The sequence below is a fragment of the Ictalurus punctatus genome, chromosome 8 (assembly GCF_001660625.3).
Source record: "Ictalurus punctatus breed USDA103 chromosome 8, Coco_2.0, whole genome shotgun sequence".
In the NCBI taxonomy this organism is placed as follows: Eukaryota; Metazoa; Chordata; class Actinopteri; order Siluriformes; family Ictaluridae; genus Ictalurus; species Ictalurus punctatus.
The window spans coordinates 19,896,028-19,919,225 of record NC_030423.2 but is presented as its reverse complement, the minus strand read 5'-3'; the positions used below and the strand labels follow the sequence as shown (position 1 = coordinate 19,919,225).

The following is a 23,198-nucleotide window of genomic DNA, read 5'->3' as shown; positions in this document are numbered from 1 at the left end:
CTTTTTGACCCATTTCCAATCATTTGGTTCTCTAACAATGTCACAGATCTTCTCACAGTGTAATAAGGCTTAAGGTTTGCTTTTTGAGATGGCATGCCTCTATAGTGGGCACAAAGGAATTAAGTATAATATTTTAAGTTGTAGATTTTCACTACTACAGAATGAATAGCTATCAATTTCTCGTACAGCCTGTGCAGGGAAGTGGGAAAACCAACACACCTCATTTTCTCCGAATAGTTGATGCCAACTGGGTTGCTTGTGAAAGTCTATTGTTTGTTTGCAGAGAGAAAAGCGAATGAGGTGACCAGGTTTTTCCCTCCTGCAGCTGCTTCGAGCTCCAGGAGGGGACATTTTCCTGAGCTGAGAGGCAGATACTCGTTGCGCTCTAGCAGTTGGCTTAATGAAGTCTGACGCGTTTGCAGGTATAAATGTTAGAGGCTCATTGAGAGGGTTGGGGGTGGTTGGGGTACTTCAGCTTGTCGCAGGGTGACATCTTCAGTGAAACAGCTTGGGACTGAAGATGGCTGAGAAAAGTGTTTAAGGTGGAATGAGGGGGCATTAAGGTAAGAGAGAGTGGAGAAAACCCTCCTCTATCACTGCCAGAGTAAAGCAGGCTTGGGAACCGAAAAGTGCGTTACTTAAAAGGAGAACATAAAGCAAAACATGGTGCTGCCCTCTAGTGGAGGTATTGAAAAGTGCACAGCATAACATAAATCCTTGATAAACTACAGTCTTACAAGCCACTGGACTTGGGGGGCCATAACTTAAGGGGGGTTTTTTTCCACATCATTTTTAACATTGAATCTAACAACACATGCACTTAACCATTCAAAAATACATTAATTAATCTCAAGCATGTCTCATTTTCTTATCTCATTTTACACCAGGTTTCTTTGCTGTATTGTTTGTAATGATTCATTTAAATTTGAGTTCTTGTTAATATCATTTTACTAACAAGGTTTTACTTTCAAAGTGACTTTGTCAGCCAGTGCCACAATATAACTGAAACAGAATGAGAGAACGCACTTTTCTTCTTCCCATGATCACAATATTCAGATGATGCCATTTCCTGTTGAACATTCGCTTGTGGAATATTCCAAATATTTAACAGGGGTAAGTCTGTTTTAGGAAGGATAATGGATGAGTCATGGAAAAGGATGATTCAAGCATGAGATGTTAAATAGATTCACACATCAATAAAATAAATTAGGCTAAATAATATTTTTTTTTAAATTAATGATCATATTAAATATCACCTGACCATCTAATAATTGCCTTAAGAAATTCTTGATCAACTTAAAGAGGTGTGTTAGATTTTGGTTGAAGATGAAAGCTGCAAGGTAGGACAGGAAGATCAGGTTGTAGGGCACTAGGATTAACCACTTAAATTGAAGGTGCTTCTATTTCAGCCTCATAAATGCCACAAAATCTTCCGGAAATAGTAAGTTAAATGTAGATTAAGTTACACTTAGTTTGATAGAGTGTTAAAATGTTGGATAAAAAGCCAAGAACAGCTTTGGGAAGACTTTCCCTTATGCCTGTCTCATCCTACCACCTTTACTCTTAACATGTAAAATTGTAATACAGTATATAGTCATGTAATTCAAACATTTATTGACCCAATTCAGATAGGTGTAAACAGATTTTCTGTTATTTTCTTAAGACAAGGAAACAAAATGAACCTGAGGTAATAATATATACATTACAGATGCAAGGGATAAAATTTAGGCTGAAAATCTTTATTAGGAAATTAGGTTAACCCTAATGTTGTATGCTTGTGACCACAAAAGTCATGACAAATCGCAGAGAGCTACAGCTGGGCTTTTGAGCAAGGACCTTTAATGCTCTACCATATGCTTGGATTGTACTCTGCCTCACTTGTAAGTCACATTGGATAAAAACATCTGTCCAATGAATAATGAAAATCCACTCCACTTTCAAACCCATATGTCCTCTCTGTCCAGAATGGGGACATTGTTGTCTTTCCAAGACTTTGTACCTAGATGGCTAAGGAACTTAACCATCTGTGTTGGAACCCAATCTCTTCTTGATCTAAGAGAGCAGTAGGAGTCATCCCACTAAATACACAAAACTTTTCCTTTCCAGTGTATTTTAGTCTTTATTAGATTCGATTTAATGTGTAAACCACAAAAAATATGAAATTGTTAAATCAGAGTTATTATAAGCATGGTTATTTCATACAAAGAAAAAAACGACAAAGGAAAAACAGCTTCAAAAACAAATGCAGTTTTTTATATTAATTATGTGAAAATATACTGTATAGCTGGCAGTTATGGAGTTGTGTAATGAGGAATTAGAATGACATCTTAGCATTATGATGTGAATTTACACAGAATATTACACATTTTTTTCACATAGGTTCACAATGAGTTTTTTTAATACATACTGTAAATTGAAGCACAATATTTTACACTCGGCAACGGTGCGTTCTGAATGCTGCCTCTACTGATGGCTCAAAAAGATGAGTGAATTGTTATAAAAATAGTAACAGAGAATATTTTACAAAGCAAAAAAGACAACAGCGACAACCGAGATCTTTGCACTTCCCCAGCACCAGCTAATTACATTGAGAGGACAAAGTTCTTCAGTTTTAACAAAAAAAAAGCAATCGTGTTGTGTTGTATTATCTTACTATGCTTGAATGCCTGTGTAATCGGATTGTGTTCATATTGTGTACCATTATCACATTCATAATATAAAATGTCATAATGGAAAAATAATAAAGGGTCATTAATAGGAATGATTTTTGTCGATATCACTGTTTATGACAGAACAGATCCATATCCATCATTATAATTTGCATCTCCTTACATACAAGCCCTTGTGTTTCTTCATACTACATGCATTAGAACTTTCCGGAAACACATGCTAAAATTAGGGTAGGTCACATTGCACTTGTTGCATAAAACTAAAGTGAATTCATTGTAATGAAACAGTTTTATTCTGCTACTGAATAAATCTGCTACCAATTATATTCATTTTCATAGGGATCTGAGAGAAAACTGTATACAGTTGCAGTCAGAGGTTTGGGCACACTTACTCATAATTGTTCTGGAAAAAAAATTCTTTCTTAACCATTGATGTATATTCAAATTATTTATTTATTTGTTGTTCAGTTGGTTGGTTGGTTGGTTTATTTATATTTGTCTTAAAAATTCATTTCAAACATAAGCCATTAAATCAGTGTCTGAAATACATATTATAATAAAAAGTATTATAAATACAATTAGGTGGGCCCAAACTTTTTTGACTGATGCTGTCATAAATATTGCAAAATGTTTAAGTTGATTTAAAGTGGAATTTTAGCTTGCATAATAATAATAATTATATATTTACTTTTCCTATTTTTTGTTCAATTCATTCTTTTTTTTGGCTTATGCTGTACACTCCAGCAGATAAATGTTCTAGATTGTGATATCATCTCATATATAAATTTAAGTATCTATCAAAAAATAAGGCAATAAAATAGATATGTTGTTTTGGTGATAGTTAATCTACTTACTGTAAAACTGAAAGTGATATACTAAATAGGAACATAAATTCAAATAAAATTCTAGCCCTAAAATAACCCACTACTGGTTTTCTATAACATTGAATGCTAAATGCTTGGGACTATTGTTTTGTGTCCTGTGACACTCCACAATCTGTGACAACATTTTCTTCAAGTTTCTCATGAGCCGATGTACGTTATTCGACATTTTATAATAGAGGCAAAAGGAGAAGCAAACGAATGCACTATTTAATAAACAGCTGGGGGGAAAAAAGACTCACGTCATGACTACATTTACATACAGTACAACAAGTCATTTTCGGTTTCAGATTTTTCAGTCTCTTTTACACCAAGGTCATTTTTATGTAAGCCATACATAGAGTGCATGAAAGAATCACTTGCGATAGGCCTGCCTCTCGGTAAAAATAAGAGCAAAAGACACAGAGAGGTCTGTTCGAGACGAAAGAATGTTTTCTATTTTGAATATGCTGATGTTTCAAGCACACACACACACACACACACACACACACACACACACAGAGAGAAAGATAAAACCCCACCAGCTTCATGTCCTTGAGGAGATCGAAAAAGTTTCAAGAAAATGTTTGGACACTGGGCCGGTCGGTCATGGTGGTGCCAAGTCAGAAGAGGAGGCTGAGAGAAGAACCTCCCATGAAAGCACTGGTGAATGGTGGAGTGATTAATGGGCCTAGTTGTGTCTGGTCAGGGCCTTTCAGGTCTTCTGGGCCTTTCTGGCATTTTGGGCCTGCTCAGCTAGAGCGGCCCTGCAGGCCTCGGAGCCAGGACAGGTTTGGGCTGCTGTGGGGATCAGGAAATTTTCATCTACTGTACAAACCCTGCAACAAAACATGAAATTAAAGAGAGAACCTCTTTTTTATATGTAAAACTGAGTAGAAAGAGGTGAAAAAAATGAACCTTTCACATTTTTTAACATTTTGAACCTTCTGTAATGTTTTGTGCTACAATGTTTTTATGCGCAAAACTGGTCTACATAAGTGTATCTTTGATTTTTTGTTAAATATAAGTCAGCAATCACAAATCATAAAAAAAGATTTTCATGAAAAGATTACATCTGTATTATAATTGCATAAAAGATTAAGTGTTCAGGTCGCTTACACCACAGTGCTGTTGAATTCTCGATTCTGATCGGTCAGTGGATGTTGATTAATTTTCCATAACAGTAGCTCTGTCAATAATGTTAGCTATAATTAAAATCACAGGTTTATATAAATGTGAATGTTCTAATATGTTTCTAGAGTAACAACTTCTATGTAATCAGTGATTTTGTAAAATTGTGAGGCAACATTTATTTAACATTTTTAGAAGGAGTCTCCAGTAGTAATTAAGCAGTTCCAGTTAAATGGAAATGTTATGAATCAACCTGGAAGATGACGTATGTCTATATTGTCTCAACACACTGTGGAGGATGGTTTGAGTGGCCAAAAAATCTCCAAGGATCACAGCTGGAGAATTGCAGAAGTTAATTGCGTCTTGGGGTCAGAAAGTCTCAAAAACTACAATCTGAAGTCACCTACATCACCACAAGTTTTTTGGAAGTAATTCAAGAAAAAAACCTCTACTCTCATCCAAAAACAAACTCAAATGTCTTCAGTTTTCCAGACACTACTGGAACTTCAAATGGGATCGGGTTCTATGGTCAGATGAAACCAAAATAGAGCTTTTTTGCAATAAACACCAGAGGTGGTTTTGGTGCACACAGAGAGGTAGCCATATGGAAAAGTACCTCATGCCCACGGTTAAATATGGTGGTGGCCCTTTAAAGTTTTGGGGCTGTTTTTCTGCCAGAGGACCTGGACATTTTGTTAAGATAAATGGCATCATGGACTCAAATATCAAATATTAAATGAAAACCTGACTGCCTCTGCTAGAAAGCTTAAAATGGGCCGTGGTTGGATCTTCCGCAGGACAATTATCCAAAACATACATCAAAATCCACACAAAAAATGGTTTACTGACAATAAAATCAAGGTCCTGCAATGGCCTTCCCAGTCCCCTGACTTGAAACCCATAGAAAACTGTGAGGTGAGCTGAAGGGTAGAGTCCACCAGCGTGGACCTCAAAATTTGAAGGATCTGGAGAGATTCTGTATGGAGGAATGGTCTCAGATCCCTTGCCATGTATTCTCCAACCTCATTCAGGCATTATAGGAGAAGACTCAGAGCTGTCATCTTGGCAAAGGAAGTAGCACAAAGTATTGACTAAAAGGGTGCCAGTAATTGTTACACACTTATATTTAACAGAATTTTTTTTTTTTGAGAAACCTGTGATTTGTTTGCAATTGTTTGATATCCATGAGAGCATTTTTGTGGGGTTTTTTTTAACAAAAGACAATTTTTCACAACCTTCTTTGCTCATACTTACCAAGAGTGTCAATATTAGTGGAGGGCATTGCAGCACTTTTCTTCACTACTTAGCAATTAATGCATTGTGTGTACTTTATTGTTATTATTATTATTATTATTATTATTATTATTATTATTATTATTATTATTATTATGGTAAAATGAATAGACCATCCATATTATTAAGGCATGTGTGCTTTGCACTGCTGACATGACTCAGAAGATGAATTACTGACTATTTTCTTTTCTTACTGAAGCTCCTTATTTAAGAGAGCAGTTCTACTGCCACTAAGCAGAGTAATATAGGTTAATAAAAGTTAACGCACCCAGGAGCATTACTGTGTCCAGTCAGCCCATTCGTCTCAGCAGATCGTCTCCAAATGACATGGGTTCTGAAAATACAACATGCACATGTTAATCAAGAATGATTTTTTTTTAGACAAAACACAGAATAATCCAAAAGCCTAAGTCCAGTACCAAGCAACAATTTATATAATCACTCTGAGAAAAAAAAAAAGAAAAAAATATATTTTTGTGCTGGAAAACTAATGTTTGGAAATCTAAAATGTTTTTGCACTGACTCAATAATGTAGAAGTCATAAAATAAAAATCTATAACAAAGTTTGTACTAAAAAAAATAGAGTGCCTAAGAATTTTGCACAGTACTGTATATATAATTTTTTGAATCAGTGTTAAATAGTCTCAAAATAGACTATTCCTCACTAATACTGAAACCAGGAGAGAAGATACATAGCACATGGCACACAGCAAAAACGGATCTGTATTAACTGAGTCAGTACCAATGTGTCAATGTATGGAATATATGGGAGCCCTATAAGGCTGTGCATTATTTTTCTTGTTTTCTCATTATCCACTTAACAACTTTTATTAAGTGGAAGTCATGAGACAATTATCTCGTGACAAACAAGAAAGACAAAAATAATAATACATGGCCTCTTAAGAGCTTCTTTAAATAATGCCGTCTTCAATACTCTGTGGTAAAATTGTACGCAGTGTATTGAAAAGTGATAATAAATTAGCATTTACAATTTTCAGCAACTGTTACCAACTGTTCACAAACTGGGGGACGCAATCTATAGCTCAGTATCTGTGACTGTATCTGCATTTAGACACTTTCCATTTTGTCACTTTATAGAATCTGCTTTGGCCAAATATAAAAAGTGGTATGTGACATGGATATGTAAACATTTCCAATTCCAAAAATGCATTTCTTTTCCAAAACCAAATCTCAGTCTTCGCCATTTGTTACAGGATTTGATACCTGATATCTTTTCCCTGATATCCCGAACCACCATTTTTGCTGGAATCAGCCTGATACTGATACTGAGTATTAGATCAATGGAATCTCTGGTTTTAAGGAATAGAGCTCTAAACACAGAGAAGAACTGAAGCATTTAAAAGGGGAAGTGTGTTAAAGTGCTTCAGGTGTAAGTGACGCCCAGCTGTAGAAGAGATTTACCGTGTCACCCCACTGGCGTGGGAGGTCATCCGGCTCCGGAGGGTACGACATCCATGAGGGGCTCCGGTATGATGACGGAGGTGACAGGACAAAGTAGTCGGAGTAGCCGGGCCGGTTGGCTGAAATGGCATAAACGGCTGTCATTGGGTTTCCTGCAGAGATCAAATATATGAAAAGCTCAATGTTTTGGGGCATCTGAAAAATAATGTACATGACTATATATCAGAACCTGGTAGTCATTTTTACTTAAAGACTCTACATTTAGCTTCTATATTGAATTACATTATAAATTGCTTGATGCGGTGGTTCTACAAAAAATCTGTTGTCATTAAACAACAGAAATATGCACAAAAGCACCTACACTTTTACCCTCAACAAAACAAAAAAACTAATCTAGATTCAAAGAATATGTTAATATATAAACCATTTTGCCTGTATTTGCATACTGGAACAAGATTGGCTCTTATAATTTATGATGCAGTAACACCTGTGTGTCACATGTTTATGACTAGCTCATTTACCAGTGTAAGCTCTCTGGCTAAAGAAACACTGCAGAGATAATTTTCACACTTTGATCAGGACTCAGCTGTATTCTATTGTGCATGTACAAATATTACAGACTCTTTTTTCTTGATTTTTCTGGTGCTATTGTTATTTCTTATATATTAAAGTAATATACTTATATATTAAAGTGAGGTATTATGTGTTAGGAAGCTACATTCCCCCTTTCAGCATGCAGCATGGTTCTCTATGCTTTTGTATTGGTTCTAGTCTTGTCTCCACTCCTATCAGGTCATTGGTTTGTTCTCCTATTGTGTACACCTGTTCCGTGTTTTGCCCTTAATTAGTTTGTCTATCACCTTAATTTGCTGATACGTGCTTGTGCTTTGACCCATGTTATGGACTACGAAGATGATTCTTGGATTGCCCACAATAAAACATATGCAGAGTTTACGCACTTGCCTCCTTCCTTCACTCACCACACATTGCAATATAGGTGCTCTTCGTCATATATCTGCTCTGTAGTATACACCATATGTTATAATGTGTTAAGACACAGACCTGAGTAGCTCGACATGGACTGATCGACGGTGACAGCTGGGAAAGGAGCTCGGTTCATGGGCAAATAGGGGGCGCCGTTGTGCTGATTCATCTCCGATGCCTCAGAAACACGAGGCTTCAGACTCATGTCTGGTGTTGATCTGGAAAACACAGAGGCATGCTTGGAAAGTGGTACTGCCATAAACCTGTCTGACCAGCAGGGGGCAGAATGAGCATGCTGATCTACACACACACACACACACACACACACACACACACTGAGCTAAGAGAGCCGCAGAGCCACATGAGAGCACACCTCAATGCGGTCAGCAGCTCAGAGTGGCTTGCAAAACACCTTCATACACAGCTGCCTCAGCAAGAACACACATGAATATTAACATGGAAGTATGCTAATGAAATCATCACTGTTTTAATGAAGCTACATAGATCTTACCGCCGTACTGATGCTCCAGGTGGGGCTCCACTTCGAGCTGATATAAGAGGTGGCGGTGAGCCCAAACTCATGTCGGGCAGCTGCGTGAACCTAAAGCCCTGAGGAGCAAATCACATTAACCCTCTAGTCAGAACAACAGCCAATCAAATGCCTCAATCTATACAGCATGACAGCACTTAGCATAATAAAATGGTGTTTTAGGATTATTATCAGGCCAATTTCATAAACATGGGTTCATTTTAACAAGGCAAAATTCCTGTATGTGTGTGTTTAGATTAACTAATAATGAATGAATGAATAATGAATGGTTGAGGAAACCAGGTGAAGACCATGTCTGGAAGTAGCTACTAATACATTTCATTCATTATTAGCAGTGCCAGCATTCTTGAGTAAACACTTTGACTTAAAAATACATGATTTACTGAAGAGCATCCTTTTATTATTATTATTATTATTATTATTATTATTATTATTATTATTATTATTATTATTAAACCCTCCCAGAAATAAGCAGAACTTAATCATAATGGCCATTCAAAAATAAAAAATGTAAGGCATTGTATATAATAAACAGAGATGTACTGTAATTAATAGCAGTAATACTGGTGTTTTTTTTTATTTTATCTTTAGTCAAAGCTAAACAGCTTTTTAGCTAAAAATTAATACCTTCTCTAATCCATGGTGCAGGCCTGTCAGTTATTAGACTTCAAAACAGTGGAAATATAACCAGCTATTGAGGTTTACTGTTGCGTAAAAAGGCTGTTATATTCTACTAGACTATTAGAGATTGTGCAGGTTAGATGAACCTCAATGTTGTTTTAACCATTGTTTCATAATGTAGACTCAATGGAGTTAAATAATCTTAAAATAATGCATTTTTTAGTATTACGTCCATGGTCCCAGGCACCAGCCTGCATTGCCTGTCCTGTCGCTAGGCCTCTGAGAATTGTCAAAGTGTGAAAACGTTCACTGCAGCAGTTTGGCCACATTATTTTAAGAAACGGCGATAAGCTGTAAATCTTATTACTGAGTTAGCATTGAATGTGTAACAGACATGTGTTTTTGTGCTATAAAATATAAGAGCATATATCATCTTCCAGTATGCAAATGCCAACACTGCCATCATACATAGAGTTGAGGTCAGACACTTACATACATAAAGATATTAAATCTCATATTTTCACAGCTTCACATAGTCATGCTACATCATGTTACCTGGGCATTTTCATCTGAAGTGCTATACTGATCAGATGAAAAAAAAAAAAAAAGTAATTGTTTGCTCATAATGATCAGTGCTATGTGTGGACGAAAAAGGGTGATGAAGAATGGAGAATGGGGATGGCAGTATAATGTTGTGGGGGTGTTTTGCTGGAAAAGTAACTGGTGCACTTCAGAAAATAGATGGCATCATGAGGAAGGAGGATTATATAGAACACCTCAAGACATCAGGCAGAAAGTTAAAACTTGGTTGCAATCTTCTTAGAGCAGGACAATAATCCTAAGCATACCCACAAAGTTGTAACACAATGCCTTAAAGACATTAAAGTGAAATCATTGGATTGGCTATCACAAAGCTCTGACCAGAATCCCAGAGAAAATCTGTGGAACTAAAAAAGCATGTCTGAGCAAGGAGGCCCACAAACTTGCCAGAGTTACATCAGTTCTGTCAGGAGGAACGGGCAAAAATTCCGGCAAAGTATGGTGAGAAGTTTGTGGAAGGCTACCCAAGGGTTTGATTCATGTTCAGGCAATGCCACCAAATACTGTGTACAGTATGTAAACCTTTGACTCACTAAAAATCTGATATAGTAAATAAAAGCTGAAATAAATCTCAGTCTCATGAAGTAAATACTCTAATTGACTTAACACAGGAAATGTATGTTAATTCATAACATGTGTGGAGTTGCGAAAAATCTTGTGTGTGAATGTCTTTAGCCTAGGTGTATGTGACTGTTTGACCTCAACTGTATAATCTGGATTTCTTTGTATATGTAGCTGTCTGTTGACATTTGAACTTTTTTTGGAATCGCTATGTAAAGCTCTTTATTATGCAGCATATAAAAATATATTGTTTTTAAAAATGAGTTTTGGTTGAATTTCAAAAAAGAAAACTTTTCTACAAATCATATAATTTCACTATGTCCTATATTTTACCATATAAGGGAATGTTGAATTGATACATAACAGGATGTTTAACAGAATGCTTATTTCCTGGTTTTATTTCACTAAGCTTGTGAAAATGCAGACCAGTACATTTTTGTTATAGGTAAGGAATAGCACAGACCGTGCTGTTATACGAAAATAATTCACGTTATAAATAGTCCACAGAAATCCACGAGACAAATTAGTTCCTGTTATCACTTACGTTATAAACAGTTGTTCCCTCACCATGCCTCTCTTGTTTCTCTTGAAGTTAACGATACAAAAAGTACAGCTTAAACTCCTCTGTCCTGACGACTTTTACGTGCCGAGAAAATGTACAAAGCACAGTGACTGCTACAAAGCATTGACACCCGAGACATTAATGTTACATAAACCTCTCCTAACAAAAAACTTCACCACATCGAAGATTATCCAAACACTTTAAAAAAAATCTATTTATCATTAGTCTTCGATTAGATTATATGGAGCATCCACCATACAAATCCCTGTGTATGAGCTGTTACTATAGAAACAGTAACGCATTAGAACGAGAGCATGTTAACCTGTCGTTAATGTTACAGCTAGAACTACTGTCAGAACCCTGACACATAATATATATGCTGTGGCATAATATTGTTGTTATTTATAAAAATTAAAGCACATGTTAGAGTACATGTTACATTTTAATATAAAATGTAGTATAATATACATTTTGTGTATATCATTAAAAAATGGTATTTACTTGAAAGTGTAAATGTGGACAGTGAGGACGTACAGGCTTGGGGAGGCTACACTGGTGCATGTCAGGCTCAAACGATGGGCCACGCTGCAGAGCTCCAGCTGGGTGGTCCATGGTGCCGGGGGCGCTGGTCACTCCATCCACGTAGGGACCGCTCTGAGGAGGGGGGTATGGAGGATGGGGGCCATGCCGGGAGTGGTGTTGGTGGTGGCTGCGTCCAGAAGGCTCAGCCGAGGCCAAACCAAATGCATTATCCAGCAGGAGGTGCATCTGCTGCCGCACCTCGTCGATGGAGGGCTGAGAGCTCAGAGTGGACGAGTCCGAGTGACCTTTAACGTGGTGACTGCCTCCGAAACCAAGAGAGCTCATGAGGCGGTCCACGTCTGTCTCTTCAAATGGTTCTGGTTCAGCCTGGGAAACACACACACAAACACACATGCAATACGCAAAAGCACACACAGAAACACAGGGAATTAATATAGGGAATGTAAATTAGATGCACACACATTCACTCATACACACACACACACAAACACACACACTGACCAAGATTTATACAAATACAATTTCATACACACTTCCATAAAGAATGTACTATACACTCATATAGTTGAGTTAATAAGATAAGCAATCCCACAGGTGGACACACAGATTGACTGTACATAGATATTGCCATAAAGTGCACACACACACACACACACACACACACACACACACACACACACACACACACACACACACACACACACACAGTGGGCCTATCCAATTTGCAAGTTAAAAGCTCAGCACATTTATGGCTATTAACACATATCAAATTCCCCATCGGAATCTCTAAACAGTCTATAATCGTATTCACGCTGGCCGGGACTGCGGTGGCTGCTGTGGTCTGATCATCAGGGTTTAGAGACGGTAGACTCTGGCTCTGAATAAACTCTGAGCTCTGCTTCTCCCTCAGCGCAGTTTAAAATGGGCCGAGTGGAGCAAATCGCCTTTGCTTCAGCCTCCAAGAAGACTCCAGTGATTACTGCAGGAAGGAATCGAAAAAGCCGTATCTTTCTCAAGCAGACCGTAAAGGTTCTAGGCCACATTGCGAGACTACGGCAGAACCACAGCAAAGTCTCAATGTGAGGTCTTCCAGAGTGCATATAAGACTCTTAGTGTTACCAAGGATGTGCTTTCGTGATACAAATATTTTGAATTTCTGGGTCTAATGGTCCAGTGTTACGATAAAGAAAATACTTTTTTAACTTCTCTGTTCTTTACAACTGGTGGACAGCAGTCCAGATATGGACGCAGCAAAGTATTTCAGTGGATTGAAAGAAAAATACTGCATCATAACCAACTGATTTATGTAAATAATGACCATAATTCAACAGCTTGCGTTTTTTAAAAATTAAACATCAGAGCTCCCGTAGCAGATCCTCTGTTGAGGCAACCCACAGGGAATGGGAAAGTGTTTTCATACATTTTCATAGACTTTTCCTTTTATTTACCCTCTCTGATCTGATTAGTGAAGCAATGCCATAGAAAACAGAATATTTAATGACCACAACCAAAGAGTTTATGCCTAAAACAGCAGATACAAAGATCTTCTGTGTCTTCTGACTTCTGAGTCCACTAACGACAGCGATTTTTATTTTATCATTTATTAAAAATGACTCTTTTTTTTAAATCTTGGATGACACAAGAATGTTATTTAAAACTGAGACAAAACACTGCTTTTTTTCTGTTTAAATCATTCTTGTTTAAAATGTAAAATGTATGTTTTTTACAGTTACATGCTTTATTTAACATTCAGTGTTATTAGCTTCTTAACAATTAACCCTTGATATTACCATAATATGATTTATGCATTATTATCCCAAATGCATTAGTCAGTAATACACATCTTGTGTTGCTTGTAAAACTGTATTGGGTTCTCAGCAGCCAAACATGCAGTTGTTGGTTTACTCAAAAAGAAGTAAAGTAGTACGTCTTTCCAAAAGGCTTGCTGCTAAGGAGCGCAGAATGGTTTAGGACTGCGAGTTGAGCAAATTCACATCACCGTACTTTTGATCTGTAGCTGCAGGAAACACAACATTTTTAATATCACCTCATTAAAATGTACTGCATGTATTTTAAATATTACAATGCATTCTGCAATATCACCCACACTGCTAGACAAGTATAGTATAAAACCTTGAAATGTATAGTGTCTGGAAGACACATTCCTATATATTGGGCTGCTTTTTAAAGAAAACCTGGTAGGTTAAATAAAAAAGGAGATTTTTGTACTGTTGCTTTATGCTGAGAAGCAGTCTCACAGCTCCAGGGTTCTTGGTTTGATCCTGAGCTCAGGTTATTGTCTGTGCAGAGTTCTCCCCAGGTTTTTGTGGGCTTCTTCTAGGTTCTCAGGTTTCTTCTCACCTCCCAAAATCATGGTGGTTAAATTGCACCCTAAGCGTAAACGTGTGTGCATAGTGCACTGTGGTAGTCAGGCGTCCCATCCAGGGTGTAGTTCCATCTCACACACAGTATTTCTGGGATTTTAGTGACCAGGATAAAGCGTTACTAAAGATGATTGAATCAATGAATGAAAAACAGCAGAGATGAAGAGGGGATGCTTGAGTCTTTTCTCAAATGTGTTTGAGACATAAACAGCCGACAAAGAAAACAAACTGTCGCTCTGTGTAGTGATGTAATATTTAGATCAATTGCAGAACAGGGGTTTCAGAACAAACAAGCACACTGGAGTAACAAAGTAAAACCACTGCGTCTTTCTTACTAAGAAAACATCTTCCGCATAATGCCAGAATTTCACACCTGATTCTTAAATGAGGAATTCTTAAATGGGACATTCTCAGTACCAGTCATGATATACTGTACATGTTACTTGCTATTTCTGCTCTAATATATCTGTTTCCTCAGCTCAGGCATTTATTTAATAATTATAAGCTGAGTCGGGTGTGTTAACGCAAAATGAAATGAAATGAAGCAATGGAAAGAAAATGTACTTCAAAGCAGGGAAATCTGAACAAAAATAATTTAATGCCTCAAGCAAGTGACTACTTCCATGTGGAGCTTTTAATCTAATCTTGTTAAGATAACATAAGATGTACCTTTATTGATCCCATGTAGGGGAAATTCAAACAGACACAGCATCACAAGTAGGATGAGTAACATCAAAGAAAGAAAGAAAGAAAGAAAATAATTTCCATAAATACAATACAATAGAAATAATAGAAACAATGAAACAGATTTGTGTGTATGTACATATGCTAGAGTTCTATTTGTATATGTACATGTGCAATATCCTCAGTAATTATACACATGTGCAAGATCTGTGAAATGACAATTAACTGTTGAGTGTGTGTTTCTGTGAAACTCAGTGGAGTAGGAGGTATTGGGTATTGTCGCATTGTGGAGTCTGATGGCTGATGGCACAAAAGAGCCCCCCAGATGTTTTGAGGCACGTGGCTGGATGAATATGTGGCTGAATGTGCTGCTGAACCTCCTCAGTCCAGCGTAGAGAGGATGAGAAGGATTGTCCATGATAGCTTTCAGCTTCCCTCTCATCCTCTTCTCAATCACTTCCTCCACCCTGTCCAGGTCCATCCCTACCACAGAGCTGGCCTTCCTCACCGACTTGTTCAATTTGTTGGCACCACAAGTCTCAATGCCACCTCCCCAGCACATCACAGCAAATAAGATAACACTGGTGATCACAGACTGGTAAAACATCCGTAGCAGCCTAGTGCACACATTAAAGGACCTGAGCCTCCTCAGAAAGAACATCCTGCTCTGTCCTTTCTTATAGAGGGCCTCAGTGTTGTCTGACCAGTCCAGTTTGTTATTGAGTTGCACCCCTAGGAACTTGTAGATGTCCACTATCTCCACTCCCTCCCCCTTATGGCGACAGGGTGGTCCACCACCAGCTCCTTGGTTTTCCCCATGTTGAGCTGGAGGTGGTTGTTGTCACACCATCTTATAAAGCTTTTGATAAGGTCTCTATTATTCACTATTTATGCTCTTAAACCCTCTGCCACACTTGATTATCGACTTGACAACTTGATGTGTCCGTTACAGCTGCTTTTCATCAGTCTGATTTCTACATTGAAAATGATTTGTGGGTTGATGAATAACAGATACATTCCAGGCAGCATTTCAGACTGTTGACAGCATCACAGAAATACAGTTTATTCATTCAGAAACTGTGAAGGCATAAACCCTGATTCATGACAGGGCAGCTCTGACAGAGACCAGGGTGAGATATGAGATATTAGTTGAGAACGTTAATTCTGTGTAATGTAAAGTGTCTTTGAAGCAGTGTTTATTACAGTGTGATGTGTTGATTGAGTTGTGTTGAGGATATGTTTGTCATTTGTGTGTGTGTGTGTGTGTGTGTGTGTGAGAGAGAGAGACTCACATCATAGCCGCTGTTGCGGATGCCCCTCCTGGCGCGTTCCCTCATCACCAGCAGATCCAGCTCAGTCTCCACAGGACTTGGCGTGTTCAGAGACTGCCTGCTCCAGTACGCTGGCTCCCTCTGACTCTCACTGAACACACAATACATCGTCATCTTAACCTCCTGGCAGAGGCAGAATTCATGATATTATAAGATAAATCTCAGCAGGAGTCCCTGGACCACCAGCTTCTAAATTGCCCCACCATCCGCCACTATATTTTACAGTGCTTATTTTGGGAACTTTTTTTTGCATGCCAAAAGTTTGATTTTGGTCTCATTTGATGTCAACACACAATCTTTTATGTAGTTCCAAAAAGCTTGGTATAGTTAAGGAGTTTTTGTAGGTTACACCTTACCATGCAACCTTTCCAAAAAGATATGTCTGAGGCACCTTATGGCTGATTTTGAAATTTGACTCCCAGATTCCAATTAAACTGTGATTGTTCCAGTGGATTTTGCCTTACTCACCATCCTCTGTGCAAGCACATTCTCTTTCTGGTAAATTTCCAAGTTCTTCAGGGTTTTTATTTATTTATTTATTTTTAACTTTTTAATTGCCACTTTATTATAAGAAGTTTGTATGAGACATTTTGTACAGGAAATCTGCAAAGTTTCTCCATTTGCTGAGCACAAAACAGACTCGAGACACTGTGTGTACTCGCTGTTTATCCAATTATTTTTGCCCTTTTTGTGATAATAATTCTGTATAATTCTATTTTCTTTACTGTGTTGTTACACACTGTACTGTATTCTTTTCAGTGTACTGTACTGTACTGTGCTACACAAGGCTGATTATCTTGGGGTCTGGATCACCGTAGCCCTAAGCAGTATTAAAATATTAATACAACTGCCTTGCTAAATAAAATTCAATGAATTAATGATGTTTATTACTATTTCAATAAATAAATCTTGAAATATTTCATACTTTACTGTTAAATTTTGATTCTTACAATTATTATTTCAATGTAAGCAACAGCCAAGCCACATCCTGGCTAAGAAAACCAAATCTGATTCTATTTACCTAAAAACATAACTGGAGGTGGTGACTCAAAATGTTCTTGATTTGATGAATTTGCATGTACATTTCAGCCAACACGTTTCATTTGATGTCCTTTCTCTCTTCTTGTGACAACTGTATACATCTCTCCTTTCTTCTCTCTCTCTTTTTCATCTTTCTGTTTATTTCTCTATCTGAATCTACTGAAGCAGGATGACTAATAGCTCATCCCCCTGGTGTGTGAAGCTCCCCCTACCTCCTGTGGTATTTGACGTAAGTGGACGGATTTCTGTCCTCCGCAGGTCCCTGAGTGTCCTCAAGGTCCAGAGAAGCATTTTCACGTCTCAGTCTCTCTCGATGGCTGTGTCGGTGTCCTCCGCTGCTCGTCGGCCCATCACTGTAGCCTTTTCTCTTAGCCTTCTGACGCAGTTTGTTCCTGTAGTGCTCTATATCAGACTTCTGCTTCAGGCCCATGTTCACCTGCAAACACACACACACACATTTAACCTCCTGGCCAAGGAAAGCAGGGTTTGGGCTGAAATATCCTGATACACAGCAAAAAATTTTCTATCAAGTTCTTTTGGATGTCTTACTGATGTTTCATTACCTCCAAGACGTATTGATTTTATATCACTACAGTTGTTAAATAAAGGTGACATTTGTACATTTTAGAGCCTGCATGATGAATTGCAACTGCAATCAAAAATTAACCAGCCTAACCCTTTCCTCCTAACATCCAAAACAAACTAAACATGGCTTGTGAAATGCTCTCTCAGGTGAGGGTTGCACTAATTTCTGGGCCAGAAAAATTTCAACAAAAGCCTAAAATTAGCATGAAAAATTTTGAGCTTACTGTAATTGATAATTTGTGTATGGGTCCTAGCACCTGAAGCAAGTAAACATACCAGTAATAATGACTGTCATACATACCACAGGTAAGCAGGCTTACCTCTCCATTGAGCATGACAGAGTCTTGGCTGTGATTTGTGGAGTCGGGGTATGAGTAGTTGAGTGGAGCGGCCATGGGCTTAATGCTGATGAGCCTCAGGGAGCCAGTCAGAGAGTCGTAATGCTCTGTGGGAGCAAAAAACAAGTTCTAACAACCAAAACCAAACAGCATGGGGAAAAAACAGATAAAAAGAGCTGCACATATCCATTCCTGGGAATTTCCCATCCCAAGCACATTCTTATTAGAATTAATTCAACTAAATAACAGTCTTCAGGGATATATAACTAATTTGCATCACAAAGAAGTTGCTAGAAATAAGAACATCAAATTTAGTATTTAAATACAGCATACATATGGTATCACAGAGAAATTTCTAGAAAATCCTATTTAGATGTGTGATTCGCAGCACTTTACAAAATGCCAAAACAAGACTGACAGAGGGTACAAGGACCTTAATATATGATCTATAGCTATATTTTGCATATAACTTAGCTAACATTGTTATATTATGCTGGAATCATGTTTTGTGGTCCTACTAGTCAACATTTCAAATAGTTTTTGGACAAAACAGCTGTCATGTTCTCCGGGTCAAAGAGGAAAAGGACCATCCAAGCTGTTATCAGCATAAGGTCCAAAAGCCAGTTTCTGTCATGGCATGGGGTGTGTCAGTGCCCATAGCATGGGTAACTTGCACTTCTGCGAGGGCAACATTAATGCAGAAATATATGTACTCATTTTGGAGCAACATATGCTGCCATCTAGAGCCGGACAACACCAAACCACATTCTGCCCGGATTACAAGAGCATGGTCATGTAAGCAGTGGGTGCGGGTGCTAGCATGGCCTGCCTGCATGCTGACCTGTCTCCAATTGAGAATGTGTGGCACATTATGAAGCACAAAATAAGGCAACGAATGCCCCGTACAGTTGCGCAGCTGAAGAAATGCATAATGGATGAATGGGGGAAATTCCACTTGCTAAACTTGACCAACTGGTGTGTTCAGTGTTCAAACGCTTAAAAAGTGTTATTAAAAGTTAAGGTAATGTTACACAGTGGGAAACAGTCAACTGACCCAACTTTTTGGAGTGTGTTGCTGTCCATTAACAGATGTAGTATGTTTTGAGGCATATTTTATTAGTTTGCATAGGTTTCCACTAGACATAAATATGCTATCATTAGAAGATAACAATTACTAGTAGTGACCCAAAATGACCATTATAGTTTCTATTAAAAACCAATACAATTCCCATTATAACCATTAAAACCATTAGAATTTTTGTAATGGCTTTTATTGTTTGTTTTTTCAGCAGGGATATGAGAAAGCAGGCTACTTAAGACTTAGCTAATAAGCACAAGGATGGTGACCAAATATGAGCTTCAATATGTATGTTGCACATAATGTACTAATAGCTTGTTTTAATGCATTTTATGCATTCAAGGGTTTAATGGCTGAGTTTTTTAAAAAAAAGTCTGAATACAGCCCAGACCTCTAAGTAAAATCGAGCGCTCCTGAGCTGAGGCAGGGCGAGGGAAGCTTGGCTTTCCTCATCATGTCTTGTTCTGTATCAGCAAGACAACGTCCAAAACCCATTAACCCCTGATCGAGTAAAGGGTATAACAGAGTGGACACTAACATGTCCCCACACACAGTTTACCCTTCTCCTCTAAATGGTGTTGGTCCAGTGTTTTGGAGGCATCTCTTGGCAGCTGAACTGAGTTTTCTGGAACTCGTCCAGTTGATGTTTTAGCATATTGTGGGTGGCACAGTTTATTATGACACACATATACTGTATACGTGACTCATTTATTTGTTTAGTGGTCTGCATAGAAAATAACAGAGTGACGATGAAAGAAATAAAGTGTCAATAACTACATTTTATCTTGTAACGTGTGTTAATATAGAAACTATAATGAATTAGAACAAGTGCATTCATACTGTATAAACATACTGTGATTTGCCTTATAGACAGCGCTATTTTCAGAAATGCTGTTATAAAACAATAAATAAATAAAACAACAATGCTGCGGTGTAAGGATTAAGATCATCGTGTGCTTATCTCAGGTCTTCCATTCACAATATACATATAGTGAACTTAGTATTGTTTGCCTTTACTCCTCTATACCTGTACACTGTAATTATTTATAATCATTACAGTATTATTTTTCACCCAGAAGAAGACGCGTTCTATTTTGAGTCTGTTGCCTCTCAGTGTGTCATCTCCGATAGGTTTTTTTCTCTCTGGTTTGGACATTAAGGATCTAAATCTACATTGGTATTTCTGTAAAACTGCTTGTGATAATAATAATAATAATAACAATAATATTAATAATAATAATAATAATAATATGTTTAATTTATATAGCGCCTTTCCAGTGCTCAAGGACGCTTTACAATACAATGATACATAAACAATGAACAATCATGGACAAATACACAATGTGAAAAACAAAAAGCAACCAAACACAGAAAAGAAACACACGGTATAGTATCTGAGAAAATGTATTATAACAGATTCGGACAGATAACACTGAGAAAACAGATAAGTTTTTAATTGGGATTTGAACTTGGAGATGGATGTGATGCTCAGAAGTGTGAGGGGGAGAGGATTCCAGATTTTAGGTGCTACAACACTGAAAGACCTGCTACCCATGGTTGAGAGACGAAATCTAGGGACAGAGAGAAGTCCGAGCCCAGAGGACCTGATGATGTCTATAGTTAAAAGTGCTATACCAATATCAAATAAAATTTGAAATGTTATGTATATAATAGTGGATTAATATTATGCATATTATGGTAATTCTGGGTGTGTTGTATGCATGTAAGATGTAAATAAGGTTGCTTGACGTCAACAACTGTGATGAGTACAGGCCACTGTTATTTTTCTCACTGTGTCCCTCTATATATTTATATGTGTGAATGTGTCTCTCACCAGTCCTCGCGTGTGTGTCCTCCTTTGCGGCTTTCTGGCCTGTGTTTCTGTGCGCCGAGGAGCTCCTGCCTGTGTTCAGCTTCGCCGAGCCGTTGCTTGAAACTGAGCCGTCCTCACTTGGTAATTTGCTGCGGGTAGCCATGGAAACAGAGGCAGCGATAAGCGGACAGTGTGTGGTAAGATGCAGTTTTAGTGACAGGTTGGCACACCCTCCAGCCCTGCTGGTAACCTGGGTAAACTCGCCTTGCGTCACAAAAACTCCTCCACCAGCGCCGTTAAAAAGGAACCGCAACAGCAGGACACCGCGGAGGCGACGCTGTTCCTATCTGGGTATTTTTAGGGCAGCAAAGGAGTGATTTGACCCTTTGATTTGAAAGACTATAATGTATGTGTGGACAGAGTGAAGCGATCTGTTGAGCAATGATTATGTATCTAAAAAAAAAAATTGCGTTTTAAATAGGGCTCGGGAAATGGTGTCTAAAAGCTCTCTTGGAGGGAGAAATGATTTTCTCAAGCATTACCATGATTCAGGAGAAGCGGCTTTTAATTGCCGCAGGGTGCGATGGGTTTAGTTGAACTAATTGCTGAAGTTGAAAAGCTCTAGGGAATAAAAAAAATAAATTGCACAGTGGAGAAAATCTGCTAATCGCTCAGGCATATGTGCCAACAATCTACCATGCACAGTGCACCCATCCTGCTGGACGCTCAAAACACGTACACACATATACATACGCACACTCGCACATTTGCATTAAGAATACACACACTGTAAAAAAGCAGGCAGACAGAGGGTGGGAGTGAACACACACTTTCACATCTCTACAGGAGCCCTAAGGCACTCTGAATCATATATGAGTCTGTAGCCAGGAGCACCTCTCTCTCTCTCTCTGTGTGTGTGTGTGTGTGTGTGTGTGTGTGTGTGTGTGTGTGTGTGTGTGTGTGTGTGTGTGTGTGTGTGTGTGTGTGTGTGTGTGTGTGTGTGTGTGTGTGTGTGTGTGTGTGTGTGTGTGTGTTGCTTTCATCCTGTCGATCTCTACTGCTTTTTCTCTCTTCTCGTTATCATTCAGTCGTCCCCCCCATCAGTTTCTACCCACATTCTGTTCTTATGAGTTTTCCACTTTTTTCTCAACTCTCTCAATATGTTCTCTCCTCTCCTCTGTAATCGTTTGGGAGGTTGGGAGGGGTGACAGCAGACAGCAAATTCTCTTACTGTTGGTCAGAAACACAGGGCATGTACAGAAATAAAACAGAGAGAAAATGATCGGGGGGGGAGAGAAAAGGACAACAACAAAAAAATGCTGTCATGCTGCAGATTTCATGAGTGCCTAGAACTGGAGCTACAGAAATACTCTATGCACCACCAAAAACAAAAAAACAAAAAAGAAAAGATTTAAAGCACGAGTGGAGAAGTGCTCAGAAATGAAAACCTGTGATTATAATGGTTTTAAGAGTGAAAAATACAACAACAACAAAAAAGACAAGACAACGCATAAGCAAAAAAGTGCTCAGGAAATAAGACATGATTCTGATGCTTTAAAAAGATGACGCAGTGATACTTATGATTTCACTTGTGATCTTTAAAAAAAAAAAACATACGATGTGTAAATGCAGAAGTGCTCAGAAAATAAAATGATATTCTGATGGCTTGTGATAGATATCTTTTTTTTTTAAGAAAGAAAAGCTTTCACAAGCATTGAGCATGCCTCATGATCTTCTTCTTCTTCTTTTTAAAAAAAAAAAATATATATTAAATGATCACTCCTTATTAGGATACCAAGGATTCTAAGATACTGGGTTACTAGGATACCAAATTTAAGTGTTATATTAAACATCAGCAGTTTATTTTAATGAGAAAAGAGTTCTTTTCAAAAGGATTAAACATCAGCTGAATTCACACATCAGGGGAAAACGCATAATAAAGACCATCGTAACTGATAAAAAGTGTTTTGAATTCAGTACTCGCTCTACCAGAATCAGTAAGGTTTAACCTGACATGAAGAACTGAGTTTACATGAACAAATGAATTAAAAATATTCGTTTATATATTTAAAAACTTTTTTTGTACTATATGTGTCTAGTTAAACATCCACGTGCAATCTCCCACTTTGGAGTTCGAAATAACATTAA

At 37.9% G+C, this 23,198-nt stretch overlaps 1 protein-coding gene across 7 annotated transcripts in view; it reads right to left on the bottom strand.

Annotated features, from left to right (window-relative positions):
* Positions 1–1,698: 1,698 nt before the first annotated feature.
* kiaa1549la (KIAA1549-like a) overlaps positions 1,699–23,198 on the bottom strand; it is an 81,021-nt gene continuing 59,521 nt past the window's right edge. For 2 of the 7 annotated variants that reach the window (XM_053682208.1, XM_053682211.1), the window contains 10 exons: positions 21,072–21,199; positions 18,142–18,266; positions 17,449–17,672; positions 16,157–16,286; positions 11,755–12,162; positions 8,871–8,968; positions 8,438–8,577; positions 7,376–7,527; positions 6,222–6,287; positions 1,700–4,368 (listed from right to left, as the gene is read on the bottom strand). In XM_053682208.1, the coding sequence (XP_053538183.1) occupies positions 6,258–6,287; positions 7,376–7,527; positions 8,438–8,577; positions 8,871–8,968; positions 11,755–12,162; positions 16,157–16,286; positions 17,449–17,672; positions 18,142–18,266; positions 21,072–21,199 (1,435 nt within the window). In that variant the 3' untranslated portion in view covers positions 1,700–4,368; positions 6,222–6,257. Of the gene's footprint in view, positions 4,369–6,221; positions 6,288–7,375; positions 7,528–8,437; positions 8,578–8,870; positions 8,969–11,754; positions 12,163–16,156; positions 16,287–17,448; positions 17,673–18,141; positions 18,267–21,071; positions 21,200–23,198 lie in introns of all 7 variants that reach the window. The other 5 variants (XM_053682209.1, XM_053682214.1, XM_053682213.1 and 2 more) reach the window with 3 other exon arrangements.